The sequence below is a fragment of the Pelodiscus sinensis genome, chromosome 23, assembly GCF_052426305.1.
Source record: "Pelodiscus sinensis isolate ZL-2025 chromosome 23, ASM5242630v1, whole genome shotgun sequence".
NCBI classification, from domain to species: Eukaryota; Metazoa; Chordata; order Testudines; family Trionychidae; genus Pelodiscus; species Pelodiscus sinensis.
This window is the reverse complement of record NC_143074.1, coordinates 6,691,146-6,704,238: the sequence shown is the minus strand read 5'-3', so window position 1 is coordinate 6,704,238 and position 13,093 is coordinate 6,691,146. Positions and strand designations below refer to the sequence as shown.

Here is a 13,093-nt window from a genome sequence, read left to right as displayed (position 1 = left end):
GGACACAGTACTCCAGATGTGGCCTCACCAGAGTCGAATAAAAGGGAATAATCACATCTCTTGATCTGCTGGTAATGCTCCTCCTAATGCAACCTAATATTCCATTAGCCTTCTTGGCTACAAGGGCATGCTGTTGACTCATATCCAGCTTCTCATCCACTGTAATCCTCAGATCCTTTTCTGCAGAACTACTACATATCTAGTCGGTCCCCAGCCTGTAACAATGCTTGGGATTCTTCCGTCCCAAGTACACTTGTCCTTGTTGATCCTCATCAGACCCTATCTCTGCCCTTAAGCGTATCTACCTCTCCCCCTAGCTTCGTGTCATCTACAAACTTGCTGAGGGTGCAATCCATCCCCTCATCCAGCTCATTAATAAAGATATTGAACAAAACCGGTCCTAGAACCGAACCTTGGGGCACTCCACTAGAAACCGACCGCCATCCTGACATCAAGCCATTGACCACTACCCGCTGGACCTGACCTTCTAGCCAGCTTTCTATCCATCTTACCATCCATTTATCCAATCCACATTCCCAATCAGCTATTTCAAAATAGTATCAAAATAAGATACGCAATTTGCGTCGCTCAACACTACACAGCAGTGTTGTTTTGGAATAACGTGAATTATTCTGAAATAACATAGTCTGCATCTACACCGCAAGCAGTTATTGTGACATAACTTCAAAATAATGTCAAGCTGGAAGACTTCTTACTTCAGCTCCTATAAACCTCATTGTATGAGGAGGAAGGGAACCTGGACGAAGAGTGCCTTAACTCGGATTTCCTGCTTTGTAGACCGTGCCAAAAGCCGGAATCAGCGTTTTTCCCTTAAGCTATGCAATTGACATAGCTGAAGTTATATAGCTTATTTCGACTTTAGCCCTGCTGTGTAGACGTGCCCTAAGAGTCCACCCTGACCACCAATTCCAAAGCCTGTTGCAGTAAATGAAACGACTCCCATCAATTGAAATAGGCATTGGATTGAACTGAGTCTTGTGTCTCAGAAAGGGGTCCAGGTTTAAGCAGCAAGTTAAGGCACAAATTAATCCTCATGCATTCGTCAACTAAATAAGTCCCCTATGCAGACTGTAGCACATGGCTCAGACATGGCAGTGACAGGTGCCATATGAAACCATCTGGAGATGTGCCTGAGATCTGAAAGCTCATCACAGTAATGTAATGGTGTCTGCCAAACTAGCCTGTAAGTCTGTAAAACTTTTTTCTCTTTCTCCAGCTGACACCTGCAACAACTCCCCCTCACCCCGCTTTCTTGTAACAACCACTAAAAACAACCCCCCCCAAACAAAGGCACACAAAGTCCTCGCCAGCCTTATCTCTGGGAGGCTGCTTCTTATTCTTCTTTCAATTTATTTTTTTAAATTTTTCTCTCCTAATCTCTCATTTACGCAAAGCATTACGCCATAGGCACCCTTTCCAAGCCCTGCTGCTGCTGCCTTTTATCAGGGTCTGATACCACTAGCAGCCCATCCCAGCTGTGCAAGGAATTCTTACAACTCAAGGTTTCAAGACAAAAAATGTTTCCAGGTCTGCCAACGTGGAGCTTGGAGGCTGCAGGGGAGAGGTGAATGGATGGTGGAATCCTCCCCAGAGGGTGTGCCAGAAGGAGATTTCTGGACTCAGCTGTTTTCCAATATACCTTAACTGCATTCCCATATAGTTTGCTGTTTTTCTTTTTCTAATCCTTGACTGGGAAGGTTGAGAGGGGACCTGGGAGCCTATATTTAATCAGTCCTGGACTTTCCCATGCTGTTCCCCCTGGAGTCAGTGCAAGTCTTGCCATCAAATTCCATGTGGTTTGGACCAAGGCTTTGGAGGAAGTGTGTTCAGGTGCACTGGGTTTGAAATGCCTCGGTGCTACACCTACCTCTGCCACAGATTCTCTGGGGCTGATTCGGCAAGTCATTCAAGGGTAAAATGGTCGAGTGTTCACTGCTTTCAGGCACCTGCCGTACAGCTGATTTTCATAGGTTTGGTGCTCCCACAGTTCCCATTGGAGCTGTAGATACTCAGCATCCTACTGAAGGGCCTAAATGGGCAAAAGTAGCCAATGATTTATGGGTGCCTGACTTGAGACCGCCCTAGGATTTGATTTTGAAACACCAGCCGCTCACTGCTCCCTTTGGCCTCCCCGGCAGTTGTGCATGCTCAAGGCCTCTGAAAATGAATCAAACCCAAGTTGCCCCAATTTGGCCAACGCAAAGTAAGCTCACCCCCATTTAGTGAACACTTTTGGCAATATTGCCTTGACCCTCCCCAGACCTCACTTGGCCCATCTGTAAAATGGAGATCGTAAAGCTTCCCAGCTTCCCATTGGTGTCTTGAGGGCTAATTAGTGACTGGCTGCATGGCACCCCGACATTGCAAAGAGCTCAGGTTTGCTGGAGAGTCTGTCCTTTCCTAGGACAGGATAGAAATGCCATCTCTGCGTTCATTACCCTCTCTGCTTCCTCAACACTGCTCCACCAAGGGGCTCCCCAAACCTCGCTCTCATACCCGTTAGCAATGGGTGAACCTCAGCAATGACTGCTGTTGATAAGTACCCAAAAGTTTGGTTCCTTAGCAAGAAATCTCAAAAGGATAGGATCTTGTCTAAGATTTATGGGGCTTTCTGCTTTGGTATTTCAGTACTTTCTCAGCGGGGAAGCACAGGAACATGTGCACCAAATGAAAAATAAAGAGAGGTAACATTATCTGGACGTTTTCTGAACCTCAGACAGGTCCCCAGTCCACTAAAGACTCACATGCTGCTTTTGTTTAGTTCTGATTGAATCCAAGCCGTTTCCCCCATTCATCATTGCTGTGGGCCAGGATTGCCCTCGCAAGGCCATGCAAACGGAGGATCGTGAGGGCTGATGTTTCAAAGCGCTCAGCTCCCAGCTCTACATGTCCACTGCACGTTGAATGCCGAGTTCTTGACAAAAGCTCTCCCTATGTGCCACAGTGGGAGCTGTGCTTTGTGTAAAATCTGGCCACTTTTTTGGTGCTTAACAGGGTGAAGAATGAAAAGCTGATTTAGAAAGCACAGTACAGGGTCTTAAAGCCGGAGACAATTATCATCCATTGTGTCTCAGCAAAGACCCTGAATTCCTCACCTTGTAGTGAGTTTGAGTTTGCTGGAATCTAGTGCTCCCTTAAAACACACTGTTGGGAAAAGTTTGCCCAGTGCTAGGTGTGTTGGCTTTTCCTCTTTGCTTAGACACATCCGCACCCCTACTGCAGCATAATCAACTCCTCGCATGGAGAGTTTAATGTGGACCACGTGTATTTCAGCCCTAGCAAGCATGTGTGATGAGTTCCACCGCTCCACCCATGTAGATGTTGATGGACATCCCACCTAGCCCAACAGGCGTTGTCTTCAGTGGATTCAAGGAGCCAGTTTTCAGTTCTCTCTAGTCATGTGTGCACACTACTCTTCCTGGAGTCTGAGCTTTCCAAGACAGCTGAGATTTGATGCCACATTACACTGCCAAGGCCAGGAACACTTCCCTCCGTTGTTCCCCTCTCTCTGAGGAAGGAAATGAGGTACCTTTAGGTCCCCCCCGCTTCTGATCTCCCCACGCACGCTCCCTGCCAGCCTTCAGCAGCGAGATGAATTGATTCCACAGCAATATGGTTTCGGTTATGAAAAGGGGGAAAGAAAATACCCTGGCATTTGCCGGAAACCCATAGAGCCAAAACGTATGTCATAATTAAAATACTGCTTTAAACAAAGGAGGGTGGGGGCAGGGCTGGTTCTGGCTCAGAGCGGGTGCTGGGCACAACTAGAAGATGCAGGGGGTGCCAGTGTATTAACTTCCCCCTCCAACATGAGACAGTGGCCCAGCTGTAGGTACCTGAGCCTCCAAACTGGGATGAGCGAGAGTGGAAGGAAAGGAAGCCCAAATTCAGGGGTTCTTTGCTGAGCCAATGCTAACCCTGCTTCAGGCATTGGAGCTGCAACTGGCCACTCCTCAAATGCCCTCCCCTCTGCACCCCCGGTGCCCGCAGCCTGACATGCCCCTTTCTGCTCAAGCGCAGAGAAGAGCAAGTTCATTCTTATAGTCCCAGAGAGGAGGCCTAGGGCTCAGGGTTCCCCCCACCCCTTCCCAAACTCATTCCCTAAGCCAGTAAACACATCGCTGGGCTCAGCTTTCCTGGCTGAGGCTGTCAGTGCTGGTCAGTGACGATCCAAATGACATCACCTGTGGTTCGTCATCTGCTCTTGCCCGCTCCACATATGTCATGCATCCCAGCATAGGACACGCCCCCCAGAACCTCTTCCAACACTGCTGGGCACAACCGCTCCCTTTGCCTCCCAGCCTTGCCCCCTGGAGTTGAAGGAAAACCCCAAGCTTCACAAGCCAGGGGCAAGCAGCCCAGCAGGGAGTGTGGTTACCGTTGGCCATTGGGCAGCTCCCAACACTCCTGACCAGCTGAGCTCCAGGCTGTCAGGCGTTGGGATTTGCCCCAGCTGCCCAAGGCAGAGGGCGGCACAACTCACTTGCTCTGACCAAGGGGAGAACAAGCAAGATTAGAACCACGACCCCCAGAGGGGGCGCTGATCTCCCCACCACAGGATGTTCAGCTTGTCCAAACCCTTGCCCATCTGCAGCTGATTGAGGTCTCCCAGCAGGGCTGCACTTCGGCTGTGGGACGGCACAGAAGCATTGCGCATCTCAATGAGCCTGCAGGGGGCGCTCTGGGTCGGGGAATATATTGCCGTGTCTCAGGTCTCCACAGCTAAACCTGCGCTCTTGCAGCAAGTCTGGTGTGTGGGTTAGCGGATTATGCATGGGTTTGGCATTCAACAGGGCTGGGTTGTGCTCCCTGTTCTGCCGCTGAATGACCTTGTACAAGTCACTTCACCTTTCTGTGCCTTAGTTTCCCCCTTTGTAAAACACTGTGGGAGATGGGGGTTGATATTATGGGATGTACTGGGTACATCTACACCGTAAGGTAAAAGTCGAATCCAGCTGTGCAACTTCGGCTACATCAATTACGTAGCTGAAGTCTAAACAGCTTAATTTGGCTTTTGGCGCTGTATACACCGCGGGAAATCAAAGGAAGAGTCCTCTTCTTCTGACTTCCCTTACGCCTCTGGAAATGAGAGTTACAGGAGTCAGAGTAAGAAGTCCTCCAGCACAACATTATTTCAGAATAACGCTTTGCATTGCAGATGTGCTCTTTGTTATTCCGAAATAACATTGCTGTGCAGACGTACCCTTAATGTCTCAGCTGCAAATCAGACCCACCGGCGACCTGGTGCAGGGAGTTCACACTGACTCCCAGGGAATAATGCAGTCTTCAGGGCTGAAGCATCTTGGGTTTCCCTGGAATAGCGTCTCGTCCCAGCGCTGGAAGGGCTATGATGATCACGCAGCCAGGGACGACCCAGGTTGCTGGCTCCTTGCAGAAGAGCCCTGGAGATCTGGCATTATTCTCCTTTCCCCTCTGTCTGTGTCACTGTCATGGTTTGAAATCAGTCCAGCTCTGCATTTTGTGGTGCCACCGCAAAGAGATGTGTACATAGGCCGGGCACATTCTTGCTGGGATTGCATCTCCTGTGGCTTTCTTGGTACACTCTGTCTGGGCTGCAGGACTGCAAAGAAAAATCCTCCAAATATTTCCTTTGTATTACTAGGAGGCATTTTGAGGAGAGAGGACATCGCGTGGCGGGGGGGGGGGAGGGAGATTCCTGAAATAAGAGACATTGTCATCAGCGGATTGTTGTTTCTGTTGCTTAACTGAGGGCATTTGAACACTCTGGAGGCAGAGCTGGGCTGAGCTCTTCCACTCTCGTCGTAACCCTGCCCTGCAAAGAGAGACATCCATGCCAAGGGTCACCACTGGCGATGGGCCTGCCTCAGGAAGGCCGGAAAGCCTGCTAGGAAAAGCACCCAAAATCGAAATGCTTTGCTGAGGGCTCACTTGCTTCTGTGCTCCAGAAGAATACAGGTCAAGCCTGCTTTGTAGCCACTGCGAATGTCAGAGAGTAGAGAGTGATTTGGGGGTAGATCAGCCTTAGCCCAGGGCAGGCCGGGGTAGAACAGCCTTAGCCCAGGGCAGGCCAGGGTAGAACAGCCTGAGACCAGAGCAGGCCGGGGTAGAACAGCCTGAGACTAGGGCAGGCCGGGGTAAAACAGCCGGAGCCCAGGGCAGGCTGGGGTAGAACAGCCGGAGCTCAGGGCAGGACGGGGTAGAAAAGCCTGAGACCAGGGCAGGCCGGGGTAGACAAGCCTGTGATCAGGGCAGGCCGGGGTAGAACAGCCGGAACCCAGGGCAGGATGGGGTAGAAAAGCCTGAGACCAGGGCAGGCCGAGGTAGAACAGCCGGAACCCAGGGCAGGATGGGGTAGAACAGCCGGAGCCCAGGGAGGGCCAGGGCAGAATGGGCTTTGGAGACCAAGCCCTTCTCCCCTCCAACTCTATGGAAAGAGGTGTTGTTGCTGAGGTGGGTCAGAGTCAATTGGACATAGACTCCTAAGTGATAGATTTCACCCATGGCCCTCAACGACATCTCCCCTCTCTCCAGAGTATTCCACCCTGCATGGCTGGCAAGGGACCGATTGGTGTCCAGGGACCTGGGATCTCAGGAGGAAGCTCCAGTCCTTGCTGTCTGGGCAGAGCAGCCACTGCCAGGGACCTGAAGCTGGTCTCCTCCGCAGTGGAGGAGATCCAGAGTCACATCAGCGCGGACGCCCCAGATGCACACCCACGAGCAGTCAGAATCAGGCTCCTGGTCTTCACTGATCACCACCCTCTGCCACGACCCACCTCCCCACAAACACACCTGGTTGCAAGGAGGGGGGACGTGTGCTTTGGAACCAGGAGGATAAATATGGGCTGGTGACAATGCAGAGTGCAGCCCCGGGCTGTGGGGTCAGCCCCATGGACCCTATTGCAATGGCAGACAGCGCGGGGGTGAGTGCAATCGCTTCTGGGGGGCTGCAGCCAGGTTTGCTGTTCAGGAGGTAGCAGCAGCCGGCAATGTCTCAGGGACGAGAAGGGGGATTTTTCATCACGGTCTCTCCAGTGGGTGGTGTGGCTGGCAAACACAAGCACCCGGCAGTCATTGGCATGAGTTGCTCTCTCACCCCCCAGCTTTCCCTCTTCTCACATTTGTGGGATGCAGCAGTGATTTGGAGTCACAGTCCAGTCCCCGAAGGGTGAGGGTCGTGTTGGTTTTGCACATCTTTGGTCTCTGTAGTCATTCCCAAACCAGAGAACACGGTGTCCGGGTAATTTAATAAAGTCCAAACTTCCCTGCGCTCCTGCGCTCTGTAATGTGTTTATCTGAGCCGCTGTCCGGCTCAGCCGCACGTAATCACCATCAGTGTGACCCCGGCCATCCTCTCCCCTCCTTCCTGCTTTCAGCTGGTGTGGTTGGGGCTTTATTTATTTTTGCGAGAGCGTGGAGTGCCCCTCAGGCCTGGCCCTGTGTTGGCATGGCCACTTAGCCCCAGGAAAGCAGGCAGACGGCCGTGCGTGTGTTTGTATGTGTGAGAGGAAGGGGGTGGTATGTGTGTAGATAGGGGTGAGCTCATTGGTGTGGGTCTTATGTGGGTGTGGACAGGCGACTGGACACTGGGTTTATGTGTGCGAGAAGGGAGCTGTATTGAATTGTCAGTGCTATTGTGTTGCTGGCAGTGTGTGTGTGTTGTGTGTGTGCACATGCACATGTTTGCACACAGGCGTATTTGTATATGCCTATGTATATGTGTGTTTATTCATATATGTGTGAATATGGTGCATATGTGACGGGGTATGTAAATAGCAGCTGGGGGGGTAGTTGGTTATTAGGGATGTGACTGGGTAACCAGTGAACCAGTTACCTGGTAAGCTTCACCCTGACCGGGTGATGCTTGCCAGGTAATGGTTAACTAGCTCCCTGGAAGCAACCCCCCTCCCATGGCCTGCTGCCGGCTGAGGGCTGCTCCAGTCTCCCCTCCCCCGAGGTCCACCAAGTGGCAGGCCAGGGCGGAAGACGCCTACCCCACCTGGGCAGCTGGGTCCAAGGGTGCTTGTGGAGGCAGCTCTGCGCAGGGCAGCTGGGTCTGAGGTGGCTGGAGGCAGGCTCCTGTGGAGGGGTGGGGACTGCTCCAGCCAAGCTGGACGAGTCCCCTCATCCCGGTTAAGCAGTTAAACCTAAGGTCTGCTGATGTGCTTTGTGCATGGTTGTGTAGGTGGGTAGATGAGTAGATTTGTGTGCAGTCGGGTAGGCCCTTTTTGCAAGGGGTATGTCTGAGAGTCTGGTGGCATATGGGGGTGGAGGTACAGGAGCACTCAGAGGGTATGTCTACACTAACACCCTAGTTCGAACTAGGGTGGTAATGTAGTCAACCGGAGTTGCAAACGAAGCCCAGGATTTGAATTTCCCGGGCTTCATTTGCATATTGCCGGGAGCCGCCATTTTTAAATGTCCGCTAGTTCGGACTCCGTGCCCCGTGGCTACACACGGCACGGACTTGGTAGTTCGGATTAGGCTTCCTATTCCAAACTACTGTTACTCCTCGTTCTACCTAGTCCATGCCGCGTGTAGCCGCGGGGCACAGAGTCCGAACTAGCGGACATTTAAAAATGGCGGCGCCCGGCAATATGCAAATGAAGCCCGGGAAATTCAAATCCCGGGCTTCATTTGCAACTCCGGTTGACTACATTACCACCCTAGTTCGAACTAGGGTGGTAGTGTAGACATACCCAGAGTGAGGTGTGTGGGCATGGGGCCATTCCAGTGTCAAAGGATATGTCTGTGTGTGTGTGAGATGAGTGGGTGTGCAAGGTGCTGTGTGTATGCGAGAGGGGCAGGTGTGCTAAGTGCTGTGTATATGTGAGAGGGGTGGGAGTGCAAGGTGCTGTGTGTGCGTGAGGGGGTGGGTGTTCAAGGTGCTGTGTGTGTGTGCGAGAGGGACGGGTGTGCAAGGTGCTGTATGTGTGCGAGAGGGGCGGGTGTGTAAGGTGCTGTGTGTGTGCGCGAGAGGGGCGGGCGTGCAAGGTGCTGTGTGTGTGCGCGAGAGGGGAGGGTGTGCAAGGTGCTGTGTGTGTGCGAGATAGGCGGGTGTGCAAGGTGCTGTGTGTGTGCGAGAGGGGAGGCTGTGGAAGGTGATGTGTGTGTGCAAGGGGCAGGTGTGCAAGGTGCTCTGTGTGCACAAGAGGGGTGGGTGTGCAAGGTGCTGTGTGCGCGCGACGGGGTGGGTGTTTTCACAGCGCTGATACCGCAGCTGTCTTTCATTTGTCGGTCAGGTCAGCTTTCCCGGCACATTTGGTTGCTATTATTTTGTTGTGTTTGGTCCTCATACCACAGCCCTGCAATTTGCCTGCAAGGCCTGAGGCTTATTATTATTATTGTTGTTTTTAAACAGCCCATGCAGTTCCGAGGGGAAAGCCGAGACGCTCGGAGGACAGATGGTTCCTCGACTCATGTGAGCGCCCCTTTGGGCTGAGATACAAACCAAGCCTGAAGAGCCAGTGCCATGGGCTGGGCTGGGTGTCACTGCTCCGCGGTCGCTCTTATGCCGCTGGCGCTAGGCCGGTCCCAGATCTTGTCAGGAACCATTTACCCCTGCGGCAGCCACCCAATGCCACAACGTGGAGCAGGTGCTCCCTGCTGCTCCAGGCCTAGCCTCATCCAGCAGGAGTCGCTGTGGTGAGCATGGCCTGGGACGCGGTTCTCCGAGCTCCTTGCTTTTATCCCCGTTCCAGGGCGCTGTGGAGGATACTGCCACCTGAATGCTACTGAAAGCCGTCAGAGAGTGGCACCTTTGGTTCCCCCAGCTCATGCATCATCTCCACCCCCCTTACTGCACTTCGCGTCCTCCCCAGGGTACCAGCTGGCCACTGACATTTCTCTGACTCTTGCACATTGACTTAGGTGACACGGCCCAAGGGTGACTCCTGCAGAAGAGCCCTTTGCAGCAACCCTCAAGTATGCCCCCAAAACCCTGCCCTCAGCTTTGTGCAGCAGCCCCCCAACCAAGCCCAGTCAGGCTTGACCAGCCAATTTTGCTTGTCTTTGGCAGGCATTTTGGCTTCACCCCATTTATGTGGGCTGCTGTGCCTCGGGCTGCGTGGCTCTCCAAGTGGAAACGTGAGTTGGCGTGTTAACTCCACAGGGGCCTTTCTGCGCAGTGGGCCAAGATTCAATATTTATGTTGGCAAAAAGCAAGTCGTGGACAACTCTGGCTCTGAGATAATGACCGGGAGGTGTGGGCGGGGGCTGGCGGGGCCAGGAGGGGTGTGCAGGACCAGTGGGGAGGAGGGAAGCAAGTTTGGGTTACAGTGGAGTGTTGTATGACTTATCTCACTCTGTCCAGGGGGCTTTTCCCCAACTTGTAAATGCAGAGCTTGTCCGGGGATGGGGTAAGGAGTGTGAGATGAGGCAAGTGGTGTGAGTTGCTTTCGCCCTAAATCAGGAGTAAGTGAAAGGGAGGGATTCTGGTGTAACACCAGTTTAAGACACAACAGCCATGAGCAATCCAAGAAGAGGAGTCTGGGAGGGGAGAGAGGGATTCAGCCCCCTAGCCGTCATCCACAGCTCTTGCCCAATCCTAAATCATTAATGGGCTCTGATATAGGATCTCTGCCTCTTCTGACCTCTAGCATCAAGGTGATTTCCTGGGAACGCTGTCTAGTCAGGCAGTGTGGTTTGGCTTCCCATAGGTTCAGGAGGGCGATGGTAGAGGTAGATTTGCACTCTCTCTTTAATTTACTGTGGTGCCATCTGGAGGGCGGCCGGGGGGCTGGCCAGGGGAAACAAAATGACTCCTTAACATTGGTACCGAGGGGGGGAAGGTTGTGAAAAAGGGGTGAGGGGGGGAAAGAAGATAAGGAGAGATGTATGCAGCGGGGAAGAGGAGAGGCTCGTGATGGGCAGAGGGAGAGATATGGGATCAGAAAATACTCTACTGCAGTAGCAGAAAATACAGCTGTCTGGCCAGCATGCAGAGTACTCTGTTATTTCTGCATTCACAAACTTCAGCAGGCTCCAGAAATCCTTCTGCCCCCAAACATGCTGGAGAACAACACATTTCTGACTTCCTGTGGAATTGCGTCCACTGTCAAAATCACCGGGAAGACCATGAACGAGGGACTGGAAGAGAATGAAATGTCTCTGCTGGCTCCCCAGCTGGTTCTCCAGGGGGTTCTCCTTGAGGCGGCTGCTGCTGCTGCTGCCTCTGACACACAGAAATGCCTCCGTCCTCGTTTGTTTCTTACTTGTGTGTGACAGGCCAGACGGCGACGGGAGCTGGAGCGGGTCCCGCGGAGACCTGAATGCATTGGCTAAAGCTTCTCACTGTGCCACCAACGAAGAACTGAGCAACAATAACAAGATTAAAATCCCCAACCAAATCTGAATGCCTTGGTTACTAACTATTGTGTGCTAGTCTCACTTAGCGCAGCAAGGCCCTTCAGGACTGAGAATCCTGCAGGATTCCTGTCCTCGAGAGCTTGCAATCCAAACGGAAAACACAGACAAAGACTGAGAAAGAAACCAGCTGCAAAGTGACTTGTCCAGGGTCAAACTGCACATCACTAGAAGAGCCAGGAATAGAAGCCTGAGTTCCTGAATGCCAGGTCTGTCCACTAGACCACACTGCCTCTCAGTCTATGCAGGAGGAAGCAAAATGTAGTGCCCATCCTTAAAAAAGGGAAAAAGGACAATCCAGGGAACCCATCAGCCTTACCTCAGACCCCGGAAAAATCATGGAGGAGATCCTCAAGAAATCCATTTTGAAGCACTTGGAACAGAGGAAAGTGATCAGGAATAGTCAACATGGAGTCACCAAGGGCAAGTCGTGCCTGACCAATCTGATTAGCTTCTATGATGCAGTAACTGGCTCTGTGGACATGGGGAAGTCAGTGGATGTGATACACCTTGACTTTAGCAAAGCTTTTTGATACAGTCTCCACAATATTCTAGCCATCAAGTTAAGAAAGTATGGATTGGATAAATGGACTGTAAGGTAGATAGAAAGCTGGCTAGATTGTCGGGCCCAAAGGATAGTGATTAACGGCTTAATGTCAGGTTGGCAGTCAGTTTCAAGCACAGTACCTCAAGGATCAGTTCTAGGACCGGTTTTGTTCAACATCTTTATTAATCAGCTGGATGAGGGGATGGATTGTACCCTCAGCAAGTTTGCAGATGGCACTAAGCTAGGGGGAGAGGTAGATATGTTGGAGGGTAGGGATAGGACCTAGACAAATTGGAGGATTGGGCCAAAAGAAATCTGATGAGATTCAACAAGGACAAGTGCAGAGTGCTGCACTTGGGACGGAAGAATCCCAAGCATAGTTACAGGCTAGAGACTGACTGGCTAAGTAGCAGTTCAGCAGAAAAGGACCTGGGGGTTACAGTGGATGCGAAGCTGGATATCAGTCAACAGTGTGCCCTTGTAGCCAAGAAGGCTAATGGAATATTAGGGTGCATTAGGAGGAGCTTTGCCAACAGATCTAGACAAGTGATTATTCCCCGTATTCAGCACTGGTGAGGCCACATCTGGGCTACGTCTAGACTGGCATGATTTTCCGGAAATGCTTTCAACGGAAAAGTTTTCCGTTAAAATCATTTTTGGAAAAGAGCGTCTAGATTGGCACGGACGCTTTTCCGCAAAAGCACTTTTTGCGGAAAAGTGTCCGTGGCCAACCTAGACGCGCTTTTGCGCAAAAAAGCCCCGATTGCCATTTTCGCGATCGGGGCTTTTTTGCACAAAACAAATCTCAGCTGTCTACACTGGCCCTTTTGCGCAAAAAAAGGGATTTTTGCACGAATGGGAGCAACATAGTATTTCCGCAAAAAGCACTGATTTCTTACAGTAGGAAGTCAGTGCTTTTGCAGAAATTCAAGTAGCCAGTGTAGACAGCTGGCAAGTCTAGACACAGCCCTGGAGTATTGTGTCCAGTTCTGGGTCCCCCATTGCAGAAAGGATGTGGACATATTGGAAAAGGTCCAGCGGAGGGCAACCAAAATGATTAGGGGCTGGAGCACTTGACCTATAGGGACAGACTGAGGGATTTGGGTTTATTTAGTCTGCAGATGAGAAGAGTGAGGGGGGATTTGATAACAGCCTTCGACTTCCTGAAGGGAGGTTCCAAAT

The 13,093-nt window shown here is 51.8% G+C and overlaps 1 protein-coding gene across 4 annotated transcripts in view; it reads left to right on the top strand.

The window, feature by feature from the left end:
* ASTN2 (astrotactin 2) overlaps nt 1-13,093 on the top strand; it is a 733,588-nt gene that overhangs the window by 671,305 nt on the left and 49,190 nt on the right. Inside the window, exon 21 of one of the 4 annotated variants that reach the window (XM_075905853.2) lies at nt 9,362-9,440. The exons of the other annotated variants lie outside the window; for them this stretch is intronic. Within the exon in view, the coding sequence (XP_075761968.1) occupies nt 9,362-9,425 (64 nt within the window). The 3' untranslated portion in view covers nt 9,426-9,440. Of the gene's footprint in view, nt 1-9,361; nt 9,441-13,093 lie in introns of those variants that run through there. 4 annotated transcript variants of the gene reach the window in all.